Raw genomic sequence first — 15,172 nt, 5'->3', positions numbered from 1 at the left:
AGATCGCTGGTAATAAAAAAAATGCTTATATGATATAATACATATTTTTTAAATGGGAGGGGGTTACAGAAGAGAGGGGGAATAAGGCTGCTTTCACACTGGGGCGGGAGCGGCGTCGGCGGTAAAGTGCCGCTATTTTTAGTGGCGCTTTACCGTTGTTTTAGCAGCGGTCTGTGGGCGCTAGCGGGGTGGTTTTAACCCCCGCTAGCGGCCGAAAAAGGGTTAAACCCGCCCGCAAAGCACCGCTGCAGTGGCGATTTGCCGGTGGTATTGCCGCGGTGTCCCATTGATTTCAATGGGTAGGAGCGGTTTAGGAGTTTTCACCGTCCTGCCAGCGCATCGCTCCAGTGTGAAAGCCCTCCGGCTTTCACACTGGAGTGAAAGGGGCCGGTTTTTTTCAGGCGCTACACAGGCGCTATTTTTAGCGCTGTAACGCCTGAATACCGCCCCAGTGTGAAAGCAGCCTAAATGGATGCAGTAAATGGTGATTACACTGAAATAAAAACAGATGATAAAAACTAGCAACATATAAAAGAATTAGCAACATATACAGGCCTGGTGGAACCCTGTCCCTAAAGGCCCCTTAAGAGATATGCTCACAGAAAGGATGAAGCTCTTGAGGGAGACATGTCTCTTTCTTCCAACCCTTCTGCCCGGTGTGAGTCTACAGGGGAAGACTGCAATAGGTCAGGCCCTTGTACCCTTACAGAAGCCTGCATGTGCTAGAGGCTGCTTTCTGAATCCTCCAAGGGTTCAACTCAATATTACTGGTCCTTGATTGTTTTTGTCACTCCCTGGAAGTAGTAACTAGGAGCCGCAACCATTTTTTGAACTTCAACCCCTTTGTCGGGCTTCAGGCCCAGGCAATGCACTGTGCAGCCCTTTTTCAGATGAGCCTGTTGCACATGTAGGCACCTTTCTTTAGCATGTACAAGGCCACGTTGCTCACCCTTTGCTTGCTCTGGACTTAGGCTCTCTGCAGTGCACTCTACTAGACACAATACATCTATTAGAAGAACAACCTGAATGTATGTAGCAGGAGTGAAAGAGAAAACCTTTAGCTATATCAGGATTCCAAGAGGCGTGGGAGTCTTAAGCTAATACAAAAATCCTATTTTTTTTTTCATATTGTATTTGAGGAGTGTGTTTTACCTTCAGATTTACCAAAACCTGTAGTGCAAGGGCCTGCCTGATTGTATAAAAATTGAAACTCCTAAGGTTTCACCTCATATTATATGGTTTTGGTAAATCTGAAGGAAAAACTCAGCAGAAAAACTGATAGTGTGTATGGGGCTTTAGAGTACATCTGCACTTTCTCCAAACATTTTGCATTTTCACTTGTCTGTGCAGCATATGAAAAAATGTTACATGATTGGACCTTTAAGGAAGAAAAATCTTATTTCAAGCAGCATAGCCTGCACATGTTTCTGACTACAGGGCTTTCAAGAGATTCGACCCTACTTTCCTATTGTAATATGGTAACAAAAAGTAACAAAGGTTATATTCTGTGATTGGTGGGAAGTTCTCCCCTATCTGGCGTAAGGATGCTGATTAAGGAAGGTGGAGGAAATATTTCTGCTGAGACAGTCATTGGTGTAACACCCTCTTCATCTGTGGTGAGAGGGCCTGCCATATGATCACTCAACATCCTGGGGGAAAAATGGAGTGGAGTCATTCTCCCCCCAAGGATTGCCTGTGCCTTGGGATGCTTACAAAGATTATTGTGGAGAATAACTGCTACACAAGACAATGTGCAGCAACTGGAGTTGAGTATTGTTTTTGTTGTTAAAGCCAGTGGCTGATTCAATTACCAACTATCTAGGTTCTGTATTTGAGAAGTCTTCTGTAAATGTTCTTCAGGTTGAAGGGAATTGTGTGTCCCCTATCTTTCTAACAAAGAATCCATGCTCTGACGAGCAAAGTATGTTCTATTTGGGGGATGAAAAAGTTTGACCAGAAGCAGTGACCAGAACCAGATGAGAAGAGTGCAGCAACCATAAAAAGTAGCTATACTAAGAGATGACAGTATGGCATTGATTTACTAAAGGCAAATAGGCTGTTCACTTTACAAGGGTGAAAATGCAGCTATGTTTTTCACAATATAGGAAATGTAAATCGTTGATTGAGTTTTGCTGATACTTATTTCCATGATACACAGGTGGTGATCCACATGACAGACGGAGTTGATGCAAGTATGTCTGAATTGCAGCAAGCTTCTTTAGCTCTACAGGCTTCAGGTAAGTGTTCATGAGAAAATCTCCCCAATGAAACCCTGATGATGAGATTAGTGTTTATTGTTTAACCCAAAGAATTCACTTTTAATCTATTATAATATATAACATGATAGAAAAGGAATCAGAAAAGCAGTTTAAACCTAGTATCTCAGTGTACACCCACTGTTAAACTTTTATGTCGCATACACACAATCGGATTTTTCGACAACAAAACCGTAGGTTTTTTTTCGAAGGATGTTGGCTCAAACTTGTCTTGCATACACACGGTCACACAAATGTTGGCCAAAAATTCGGAATGTGAGAACACAGTACAAGACGTATGACGAGCCAAGAAAAACGAAGTTCAATAGCCAGTGCGTCTCCTTCTGCTTGATTCAGAGCATGCGTGAACTTTTGTGTGACAGACTTGTGTATACACAATCGGATATTCCGACAATTAGTTTTGTTGGCAGAAAATTTGAGAACCTGCTACCAAACATTTGTTGGCGGAAATTCCAACAGCAAATGTTCGATGGAGCATACACGCGGTCGGACTTTCCAACAACAAGCTCACATCGAACATTTCCCGGTGGAAAATTCGACCGTGTGTACGTGGCATAAGAAATACCAGCTTTTTCTTCTACAACAGTACTTTCTAATAATGAAATTAATGAAAAGTTCAGCAGTATGACACACAAGTCAGTCACTTAAAGTGAGATACAGTTGCCAGAAAGCTACAGCTGACTGACACCTCATACAACTGGCAATCCCTAACAACTGGGCAAGGACTTTTTATGTAAACCTATGATTTCAAAAGATTTACATTACTGACCATCTACCCAACTTCAAATTCTTGCCTTCATTTATTCCCAGCAGCATATTCTTGTTAATGTTTCATATTATATGGCTTTAGTAAATCTAAAGGAAAATTGTAAAAGAAAATTGTTTAATATATGGCCAGCCATATAATATGCTGATCTAGGGACCATTCCACATCCCTATGTGACAACGCTGGACTAATCACCTAACAGCACCCCTCTGTCACATGAGATGAAGGGGAATGAGCCACATGCTCTTCCATACCCCAGAGTTTGGGTATTCTATGTTTTTCACTCCTAGGGCTGAATGGAGCAGCAGATAAGTAAAGAAAAGGTATATGCTGATGAGAAGGAAGCAGTAAAGCAAACCTGTTTATTTGTTCTGCATAGGCAAATTTACTCTAAGACAGGCATTAGACAGCAGTACCAGTTTCTTTAAGTAGCAGGTCTTTGTATAATACCTGGAAACACTTAAAAATAATATATTGTCACTATAACCTGATTGTTTCAATATTTTTAAATTACATTTCTCAGGAGTGAAGGCATTGCTATTTGTGGGGTTGGAAAGTGTTCCCAAGTTTGATCAAATTATGCAGTTAGAATTTGGAAGAGGATTCACTTACAATAACCCACTGAGATTAAACCGTGTGGATCTGGATTATGAGATCGTTGAAGAGCTGGTAAGTCAATGTTGTCTAAGCTATTGACTGTTAAGGTTAGTTTTATTTAGCAAATGAAAAATGTCTGTAATACACAGATATCATCCAATCAGAATTAAACTTGAACTGGAAAAGGAATTTTGGAGGTGAAAGGTGAATCAGGTTGTTGTTCTTAGGAGCGTTCTTATTTATGACATATTGGCAAATGAAGCCTGATGATTTCTGCAAAACAGAAAGTCCTTGTTAATGAAATAATAAATTAATAAATCCCCCACCCCCTCTACCCACTAACTCACTCACTGCCCAAGAGATTGCCAATCACTTCAAAGACAAGATTGATGCAATTCGTGAGGACACCTCCACTGTGCGTACATCTTCCCCACCCAACATACCTGGCCTAATAGCACATTCAACACTCTCCTCTTTTGAATTGGCAACTACTGAAGAGGTTACAAAACTTTTCTCAGATGCTCACCTAACCAATTGTCCCTCGGATCCTGTTCCCTCACAACTATTAAGGTCACCCTCTTCTTCTATTCTATGCTCCCTCACTCACATCTTCAATCTTTCCCTCTCAAATGGCACCTTCCCCTCCCCTCTAAAACATGCGCAGATCACCCTTATACTTAAAAAACCCTCACTGGACCCCACCAACCTGAACAACTTAAGACCTATCTTATTGCTCCCATTCACCTCTAAACTTCTAGAACACTTAGTCTACAACTGTCTTGGCTCCTACTTCAGTGAAAATTACCTTCTTGACTCACTACAATCTGGCTTTAGCTTGCAGCACTCCACGGAAACTGCCTTACTAAAACTCACTAACGATCTACTAACTGCTAAAACCAACAGCCAGTACTCCATACTCCTACTACTTGACCTCTCTGCTTCCTTTGATACTGTTGACCACCCGCTCCTCCTCAATAAACTACATTCCCTTGGCCTCCGAGATTCTGCTCTATCCTGGTTCTCTGCCTATCTATCACAGTGCTCCTTCAGTGTCACGTACAACTCTGTCTCCTCCTCTCCATTGCCTCTTTCTGTGGGGGTCCCCCAAGGCTCTGTTCTTGGACCCCTTTTCTTCTCTATTTACATCTCCTCCCTTGGTCACTTGATAACCACCCACGGCTTCCAATACCACTTATACGCCGATGACACCCAAATCTATCTGTCTACTCCTCATCTCACTCCTTCAGTCTCCTCTCGCGTTACTAACCTGCTAACTGACATATCAGCATGGATGTCACACCACTTCCTTAAACTAAACCTCTCTAAAACTGAGCTATTAATATTCCCCCCTGCACATGCCCCCCTCCATGACTTTTCCATCAAAATCAACAATGCAACCATCAGGCTCTCCCTTCACGCCAGGGTACTAGGTGTAATCCTAGACTTTGACTTGTAATTTCAGCCCCAAGTCCAATCGTTGTCAAAAGTTTGTAGAATTCACCTCCGTAACATCTCTAAAATTCGCCCCTTTTTAACAAATGAAACCACCAAGCTCCTCATTCACTCCCTTTTTATATCTCGCCTTGACTATGGCAACTCCCTTCTCATTGGCCTGCCTCTCCATAGACTATCGCCTCTTCAGTCTATCATGAATGCTGCTGCCAGACTTATCCACCTTACCAATCGCTCAGTGTCTGCCAACCCTCTCCTCCAATCCCTACACTGGCTCCCAATCACCCAGCAAATTAAATTCAAAATACTAACCACAACATACAAAGCCATTCACAACTCTGCCCTGAGCTACATTACCATCTTGTCTCCAAATATCACCCAAATCGTCCCCTCCGTTCTTCTCAAGACCTCCTACTCTCAAGCTCTCTCATCTCCTCCTCCCATGCTTGTCTCCAGGATTTCTCCAGAGCCTCTCCAATCCTATGGAACTCGCTACCTCCACTGGTCCAGCTATCCCCTACTCTTGCTACCTTCAGGCGATCCCTGAAAACTCATCTATTCAGGGAAGCCTATCACGTCTCCTACAAATCTTCTACCACTTCCATCAGCTCATTCCCAACAGTTATAACCTTTTGTACCACCTGCCCCACCCTATTAGATTGTAAGCTCTTCTGAGCAGGGCCCTCTTAATCCTCTTGTATTTTATTGTATTGTAACTGTATTGTCTCCTTTTTATATTGTAAAGCTCTGTGTAAATTGCTATATAAATCCTGAATAATAATAATAATAATAACAACTGCATTTAAGGAACATTGGTCAGGGTATATAAGTAGTATACTGTTTAACTAGTAATGCAATATCCTAGGACATTCCAAATAAATACATGATTCTTTACTCAGTTGGTAGGACAGGTGTATCATGTGTTATTTTATTCCTCTAACACAGGATAACATTGCAGAGAAAGGATGCTGTGGAGTGCCATGTAAATGTTCTGGACAGAGAGGTGATATTGGACCTCCAGGTGTCATTGGACCAAAGGTTAGTTTACAATACTGTATATAAACAGACATTAATCAATATCGTGTTTGTTTTTTATTTGTTGTTTTCTTCTCTACCCCAGTTATTATATATTAATTTTCTCTCCCCTTTCCACTACCTCATATTATTTTAACACATCCAAACAGTTATCTGATATTCCATTTTCATGATAGTTCTAATAAATAAGTAAATGCAACAATACTACTCAGTGGTTTTAAACCTTAGGATTGCTTGGCAACAATAGAGAATTAGTAAGAGAAACCTTCACATTAGGAATTATTTAACCCAACACATGTAATTTCCAATAACATGCAATGGAACTTTAATTCAGACAGAAACAAAGTTATGGTAAAAAATATTTTCTGAATGAAATCAGTCAGAAAAGTGATTTGTATTTCAGGAACACAGAAATTGGTCTGCAATGGTTGGCCATTGGTTGAAAAATCACTGGAATAAGTTACAATTAAAGTAAAAATAATGAACGTCAGGATAAAATGCAGACTAATACATGCACATGCACCAATGTTAGATAGATAGATAGATAGATAGATAGATAGATAGATAGATAGATAGATAGATAGATAGATAGATAAAATAAAATGCAGACACACAAACAGCATTAATGAATGCAAATTCTGATCAGAGTTGCGTAACTGATGGTTCATCATCATCATCAGTCTAGCTATTCACATTAACAATCTATGATGAGACAAATACAGTAATCTGTAACTTTAAAGATGAGCTTAATAAATAATTTTTATTTCTTCTTCTTTTGCAGGGTGCATCAGGTCTCAAAGGACACCAAGGCTTCCCAGGAGAAGAAGGAGGACCAGTAAGTATTGATGCCATATTTAAGTAGTCTATGGTCAGTACATGACCCCATTCTCTTTCCCAGTGCAAATAAATGTTCTAAGTGTTCTAAAAATGTCTGTGTTATCTTAATTTGTAATACCGAGTAAATACATTATCTAAAATACCTTATTTATTTGTTCTAGGGAGAGAGAGGTCCTCCTGGTGTGAATGGAACACAAGGTTTCCAGGGATGTCCAGGCCCAAGAGGAAGCAAGGTGAGTTGACCTCTGTCACGGGCTATTGAATTACTGCTTAAACCATATTTTCTCCAAGCTGAAAAGTATTGTTATTTTTTTCTTTTTTAGGGTGGCCGAGGGTTCACTGGAGATAAGGTAAGATAAACTCTACATTACACAAATAATAGATGCGCATTTTGGGCTGTCCCCAAAAGCAAATACATTGTTGCAAGAAAGTAATTTTGCTCCATCACCATAAAAGATATTAGTTTGACTAATATTCCATACAGATATCACTTGGACAATATGGTAATTTACAGTATGAAATGCTCATGGTCCATAAGCCATACATTTGATCATAAGATATATGTATTGTATATATATGAGGAAACTATCTAATCTGTATATTAGAGCCGGTTCACACAGCGGGCGATGCGAGGCGACACGACTCGCCTCGCCTCGCTCTCGCAAGTCGCCCCCATTCTGTACAATGGAACCGTTCTGAGAGGAGCGACTCGAGTCGCTCCGACTCAGAAAAAAGGTTCCTGTACTACTTTTGGGCGACCTCGGGGCGACTTGCATTGACTTCTATACAGAAGTCATTTGCAAGTCGCCGCTGAGGCCGCGGCAGGTCGCGGCGAGGCAAGTCGGAGTCGCCTCGCCTCGCCTGCAGTGTGAACCGGCCCTAACACTGATCATTCTTTTAGAAAGGTTACAAATACCCAAGTTAATAATACACAGACCCCTTATTATGCTTGGGCTGTTAGACTTTATTTTTGATAAACTATGTAGAAAACATTCCCTGTGGGTTTTCTGATCAGATATTCAAGATTTGTAACCCCATAATAGTTTCAGCATACTAAATTACTGACAAGCAGCAAAGGGCAATAAAACAATTAAAGCAACAAAACTAATTTGGATGAAATTCCATAAAAATCCCTTTCTACAACCTACAGAATCTTGTGCAACTAGTAGTTTGGTTCAGAATTCAAATACAAGCCAACATAAGTTACATTTACTATTGGAAAATATATAGTAATGTTAGTCATCTGAGATATTTTATGTACTTATATTCATAGTATGGCATTATCAGGAAGCATATGTGATTCTCAAACCTTATAACTATTCTAAAACCATGCAGTATAAACTGTATCATTCCATCTTGACATTCCTTAAATGTCAAAATGTTGCCAAATTTCTTAAATGGCAAAGACTGATTGCAGTAGTATACATTGCCAAACATAAATTCCTGTTTGGGCAAATCTTACTAAAGTTTATTGGTCTTTGCTGCTCAATGTATTGCAACATCTCGAAACTGACATATTGTACAGATAGTCTATGCTTATTTCATGGTCTGTAATTTGAGCATCATTAAAAACAGTTATTCAGTTAATACATTGAGGTTATGTTGCCTCTTCTAAATTAACTGCATTCTGACGCAGAGGCATTACATTTGTGGAATTACTAGATGCCACCATAATAAGAGATGGAAAAGCCATGTGGTATGCCACACTTTTACCAGTACCTAACCATAACTTTATGGTACATCATATTCTGTTAAATTATAGTATGTTATTTTGAAACATTCCACTGTGTTTACATTTCTTCAGACTGGTTTGTGCAGCTTCAGTTCTACAATTGAACTCCATCCAGTCCTCCTTCTGAAGTTGATTATGGATCCTGGATTCAGGCAATAAGCAGATATATGGAAATTTTCGAAAACATTTTTTTTTCATTCAAAGTACATGCTATAGAGAAGAGTTGGCCCAATGGTTTGATAGCTGTAAAAGCAACAGTGAAAGACAATCAATCCCTTAAAGTACTTTATTTGCCAAAGTTAGAAACTAATTGATACTGCAAATTTCACTTAGTTTACTACAATGGGTCACACTGTATTATAGCAAAATGTGGATGAAATTAGGTTTCTTCATACAGTTTACAACATGTCAAGCTTGCATGCCTAATATGTTTGTTCTTTGCCCTAGTTCAAGTATCTACCCCATTAATATTTGAATAATAAAGTAATATTTGATTTCTCATGCTTAATTCATTTTTTTATATCTAATTCATATTACTTGTGAATCCTTAGCCTCTGTATTTGATATTGTTTGCAATTTCCCCTATTGATTACCTATGGCCAATGCTATGCAGCAGGAGATTGTCTATGGTCACTTTCAGTTAAAACAATGGATCCTTGACAAGCCCCCATCCCTCATCTACACCAACATTCTATTCACAGACCATGTATTGTAGTGGATGTTAGTAGGTGGTAGGTCATGGAAAAGGTGTTTAATGAAAACCTTCCCAAATCGTTCCGCTAGTGCTTTATTACTATACAGCCAGACAGATTGACAGTCAAAACTTGAACAGAAGTTGAGAAATAAAACAGTTATCATGGGGGTAGCCTTTTCAAAAGAATTGCAAGATAAGTTACATGGTATTTCTAGATGACTATAGCTCAGCAACTCTCTGGCGAACACCTGCATACTAACTATGCCTCCACAACCTTTTACAAACATATAAAGTATTGAATGAAACCACTGTTTTTTCCATAGGGCGAAGTAGGAGAAATTGGCCTGGATGGTATAGATGGAGAAGAAGTGAGTAAACATTCCCTGTTGTTGTTAGTAGATGATAAATGTAAAGTTTGATTTTCTTAAAATAACATGGTTATTATTTTAGGGTAAAAGAGGTTCTCCAGGATCTGCAGGAGACGTGGGCAGCCAAGGGCCAAGGGTTAGTATTTTTTTTTAATTATTTTGTTAGTTAAAGCACACTTAGACATCACATCTACATTGATGATAAAATGTAAATAGATTAATATTGCACAGACAAAAGGTAAATAATCACCGAATATTGTTATCTCTATAGACCTTGATCATCAAGCTGTCCACCTAATGATCTTTTTGTTCTATAGGGAGAAAAAGGTCAGAAAGGAGGAAGGGGGGAGAGAGGAGAACAAGGTCTACGAGGTGACCCGGTAAGTCCCAATTATTATTGCTATAATACCATCTAATATACAGTATTCCATATGACTGTTACAATGTTTTTATTGAAATATAAAAAAAGGGAGAACCAGATGACAAATTCCCACACAGGGAATATGAACATAAAACATAAGAAAGAGGTTCACTTAAAAGTACAAAATAGAACATATATTATGAGGGTATAGATTATAGACTGACACCGGGCCGACCAGCTGGAGCCAGGGCCAGTGCGTTATGCCCGAGACCCAGGGGCTAAAGCGGGCAAGGGGATGCGGGGTTGGACGCACAACAGGAAAGAGAAAAACAATGAAAAATAAACAAAAAACAAAACGAAAAACAGAAAAAAAAACAGGTAAAAAAGGGGGGTGGGGAAGGGGGAAGATAGTTATAGAACAGAGCAGCGAGAAAGAGGCCCAGAGACAGAGAGAGAGTGGGGAAGAAAAAGGGGGGTCCCCCAGGCTGGAGGCAGGGTCAGTTTGAATCTACAGACCTAGACTAGTCAAATTTAGATTAGGGAATGCAAAGGACCACCACGGGGCCCATACCTTAAGAAATTTTGCACGGGAGTCGTGGAGGATGCTGGACATTTTTTCATGGATCATAAGGTTAATGCAAATTTGGAGTCCTTGTGGAAGGGGACATGAAATAGAGAGGATAATAGGCCAGAGGCCCTTGACCAGAATCTGACAAGATGGGGGCAAGACCACCACGTGTGTACTTCATCTCCTCGTTGACCACAACCCATATGACTTTTAATATAATCATCGGTCTTCAACAAGTTAGCAGTGGTTGTTTAACAGTTCTGACAGTTCTGGCATTTGTCAGAAAGACTTGTCCAAAGCAGCTATGATCACCTTTAGGTCTTCTAAGCACTAGTCAATCCTATTCTTTTTAAAAATTAGCAAATATCTCTGTAGAGTATACATGTTTTATACGGCAGTAGTCATCCAATATCCGTTAGTATTTTTATTAAAAAAAAATACATAAAAGCAACTTAATTTATTGGCTAGTTATTTAGAACTTCTAAGAAGCATTATTAAAAAAAAAATGCTATAGTTGTGCTCAATTTGGAAAACAGGTACTGTTTACCACAAATGTCACCCAATTTTCTTTATCTTGCATATGCATATCATAGATAAAAATACTCAACAAATTAAATTAACTTGACGTTTAATTTTATTTCTGTTAATTGTTAGGGTGAACCAGGAACCGACTCACTTCAGAGAGGACCAAAGGGAGCAAAAGGAGAAGCAGGAAGTGTGGTAAAGTATCTTTGGTTATTGGCTGGGAATAAACCAAATATGATATATATACTTCCATGATGGGTGCACTTTAAATGTGAGACATGTCAAAGGTGTTTGTGAAAAGATGTCTATTTCAATCACTTTCAACATCTGGTCACTTTCTTATAGCTAAGGCAATGTTAGCACATCCAGTTATTTGCCTGACTGTGTAAACCTTTGGGTTCATTCATTTCAAAGACACAACATTGAAGCAATCAATGTGTACGTAGCAGCAGAACTTTGGTATAATACTACATGTCTAACTATTATCTTTATGTTTTATGAACCCACCTCTTTCTTATAATTAAATGATCAGTTATAAGTGGTTATATCGGTCGAATAAAGCCATTAAATAAACTGGACCCCAAAGCAGCTGTAAACTTGGACTAGAGGCTTCTGAGGTTTACATTCTTCTATAAACTAATTATTCCAAGTGCCATTCTTTGTTCCATAAATTAGAAGCAAACTAATTTCAAGAAGTTTATTGTATTAATTTAGAAATCTAGCTGTGCTTTTTTCTTAAAATAAATATTTTTGCATATGTCTTTCATTGTTGGCAGATTCATACCACACACACTTTGTCATGCCGTTAAAATAAAAAAGTATTTTCAAGATATTTTATAGCAAGAAGTTTTTTTCACTGTCTACAGGGCGAGGCTGGAAGAGATGGTCTATCAGGAACAGCAGGTTCTGCAGGGAAAGCTGTAAGTACTGCGTAGATTTTATTATCTTATAAGCACAAAAAGGTAGGGTTGACCTGTATTATAAGAAGAATGTTCAGAGATAACCACAGTCACTGTGCACCAAGCATTGTGGCATTATTATTAGATAATAAATATTGCAAAACACTATGGCCATGAAGTAGCAACTGAGTCTGGCTACACAACCCAGATCAGATTATTTTCAGCTCTTCATTTTAAGGCAACATCCAGCTTTTCTATTAGACTAAATATCTTTATACACTATATGTAGAAGGGATCAATAGTGTAGCAGTGTAATTGTGGCATTAGGAGTAGGGAAATAATACAAATCCCATTCTTTTTTCTAAGAGCAGGTATGATTGTGACAGCTACTGTTCTTACACTCGTAATACTAAGCAGGGGCGGATCCAGAGTCTAGTCTCGGGAAGGGCACTGCTAGACAATGTTATTTTTTTGGGGCAATTTACCAGGAAAATGGCTGGTATTGCCGCTTTAATCATCACGGCACCATGGTTGTTATGGTGTTAGGATGATTGAAGAGCATAATTTCTATTATTACATTGTGATATAAAATTATATGGTTCAACTCACCATAATGCAGAATCAGTGGGAGCCCTGAGGGTGTCACTTGCCACGTCGCCTGCCACCAAATGTGGATTGTCACTTGCCATGTCACTTGCCACACTTTGCGGATTGTCACTTGCCACACACTGCGCAGTGTCACTTGCCACGTCGCTTGTAACCAAATGCGGATTGTCACTTGCCACATCACCTGCCACACATTGCGGATTGTCACTTGCCACGTAGCCTGCCACACATTACGGATTGTCACTTGCCACGTCACCTGCCACACATTGCAGATTGTCACTTGCCACGTCACCTGCCACACATTGCGGATTGTCACTTGCCACATTACCTGCCACACATTGCGGATTGTCACTTGCCACATCACCTGCCACACATTTCAGATTGTCACTTGCCACGTAGCCTGCCACACATTGCAGATTGTCACTTGCCACGTCACCTGCCACACATGGCAGATTGTCACTTGCCACGTAGCCTGCCACACATTGCGGATTGTCACTTGCCACGTAGCCTGCCACACATTGCGGACTGTCCCTTGCCATGTAGCCTGCCACACATTGCAGATTGTCACTTGCCACGTAGCCTGCCACACATTGCGGATTGTCACTTGCCATGTTGCCTGCCACACATTGCGGATTGTCAATTACTGTGTCGCTTTCCTGCTAAAGTGGTCTTTTGCTGTGTCCCAGAGTGAAGTTAGGCACCAGAGAGATGATGTAATCTCTCTGCTGCCCACGGCTTCCCGCACAGTGAGGGCGGAACTTCAGGGATGCAAGGCAGTTGGAGATGATGTCATCTCCCTGCTCCCATGTCTGCTGGCTTCCTGATTGGCCAGCAGCCGCTCAAACACTGAACCGCCTAGCTGCCCCCCTGACCCATCCGCACTGTCACCCGCAGAACCGCCCGCCTGCGCTGTCACCCACGGAACTGCCTGCACTGTCACCCGCAGAGCCGCCCGCGGAACATCACCCGTGGAACCGCCCGCGCTGTCATCCGCCGAACCACCCACATTCTCGGAGGGGGCAATTGCCCTGTTGCCCCCCCGGATACTAAGTCATGCAGTTCCAATGGTAGGAGTTGTATTTTACAAGCTATAGATAGTATTGGACTACCAAGTGAAAACTGAGAATAGAAAAAAGTGAGGATAGACACAGATGACAACATCCAAACCAAAATCGGAGAGGTTGCTGTGGGAAGCACCTTCTTTTCTTACAAGTAAACTGGGACCTTTTTAATAGTTATAATAATTTAATATTTTATTTTTAAATGTCTGGAAATGGTTAGTTAAAAAACATAGAGGTATCAGGAATAGTTATATAGACAATTTTAAGCATAGTAACCCATTATGTTGCTTTTGCCTCTAATTACGATGTTATAATTCACTCTTTTGTTGTCTTGTAGGGAGCTCGAGGCCGTAGAGGACCTCCTGGAGTTAAGGTACATGTACTAAAATACAGACTATCCCCCACATAACAGATATTGCTCAAAACATTTCCTATTGTTTGTGACTAGGTAAATACTAATTATCTTTGTTAGTAGTGGCAGAGTACCAACTTTTTTTTATGTCATATTACTATGTTATCATAAATATCATATTTTCTGTAGTTACAATATATTTGTGGTCACGTTGTTTTACTGTTTAGTGCCTGCTCATAATGCTAATCTCCCTTTTAAGCTTGGGTTAAAAATATAATGAATACGTCCAAGTGTATTTACATATTGCACAATTTAAGTGTTATTTTACATTTTAATTATAAAACTATCAACATGTCATATCAACATATTACTGCTACATGCAGTCCTGTTGTCAATATGCGACCCCTTTTAAAATGTCATTTTGAAAGCTATAATATGTGAAGAAGTAAGGAATGGAATTGTTCTAATGAATAATCAAAATTGTGTATAAACATGTAAACATGTCTGTTAATGTCATTATTTATCCTATTCTCCAGGGTAATAGAGGACCTAATGGTGCTGCTGGTGGAGTTGGAGATCAAGGGCTGAGGGGTCCTCAGGTAAGAGATTCTAAGAAAATAAAAAAACTTTACAAACCATGTCCACTCTAAGTTATTTACCTCTCTACATCCTGCTGGGTTATCTCATTTACAGGGTCCTCCAGGACAACAAGGCGCGCCAGGCACAAGGGGGGAACAAGGTAGCCCAGGACCAAGGGTGAGTTACTGAAACATAAATTCTGAAATAAACTAGTGTAGTTGTAACCATAATGTGTTCATGCCTAGCTTGTTATAGCATTGATTAAATGTTAGCATGCTCCAGGAGGTTTTATACCATTGGCAAGGGTGAACTTCAGCCTGAAAAATGTTAATGCAAACACAAATAAAAAGAGGACACCATCAGCCAGATCTATAGAATGAAGAATATTATCATCTCAGTTCTTTAGTTATAGATTACGGAACTACAGTTAGAGCAATGCTTACAAAACAATGACAGAAAAAATA

At 39.8% G+C, this 15,172-nt stretch overlaps 1 protein-coding gene across 1 annotated transcript in view; it reads left to right on the top strand.

Annotated features, from left to right (window-relative positions):
• COL6A3 (collagen type VI alpha 3 chain) overlaps positions 1-15,172 on the top strand; it is a 133,976-nt gene that overhangs the window by 75,943 nt on the left and 42,861 nt on the right. The window contains exons 13-26 of the mRNA XM_077448242.1: positions 2,159-2,237; positions 3,566-3,711; positions 6,037-6,129; positions 6,908-6,961; positions 7,125-7,196; positions 7,287-7,313; positions 9,713-9,757; positions 9,840-9,893; positions 10,075-10,137; positions 11,341-11,406; positions 12,078-12,131; positions 14,115-14,150; positions 14,666-14,728; positions 14,823-14,885. Coding sequence (XP_077304368.1) covers positions 2,159-2,237; positions 3,566-3,711; positions 6,037-6,129; positions 6,908-6,961; positions 7,125-7,196; positions 7,287-7,313; positions 9,713-9,757; positions 9,840-9,893; positions 10,075-10,137; positions 11,341-11,406; positions 12,078-12,131; positions 14,115-14,150; positions 14,666-14,728; positions 14,823-14,885 — 915 coding nt within the window. The remainder of the gene's footprint in view (positions 1-2,158; positions 2,238-3,565; positions 3,712-6,036; positions 6,130-6,907; positions 6,962-7,124; positions 7,197-7,286; positions 7,314-9,712; positions 9,758-9,839; positions 9,894-10,074; positions 10,138-11,340; positions 11,407-12,077; positions 12,132-14,114; positions 14,151-14,665; positions 14,729-14,822; positions 14,886-15,172) is intronic.

The sequence above is a fragment of the Lithobates pipiens genome, unplaced genomic scaffold (genome assembly GCF_037356315.1).
Source record: "Lithobates pipiens isolate NorthernLeopardFrog02 unplaced genomic scaffold, aLitPip1_a1.2 Scaffold_22, whole genome shotgun sequence".
NCBI classification, from domain to species: domain Eukaryota; kingdom Metazoa; phylum Chordata; class Amphibia; order Anura; family Ranidae; genus Lithobates; species Lithobates pipiens.
Note: the sequence above shows the minus strand (reverse complement) of the source record. Positions and strands in the feature narration are given on the sequence as shown.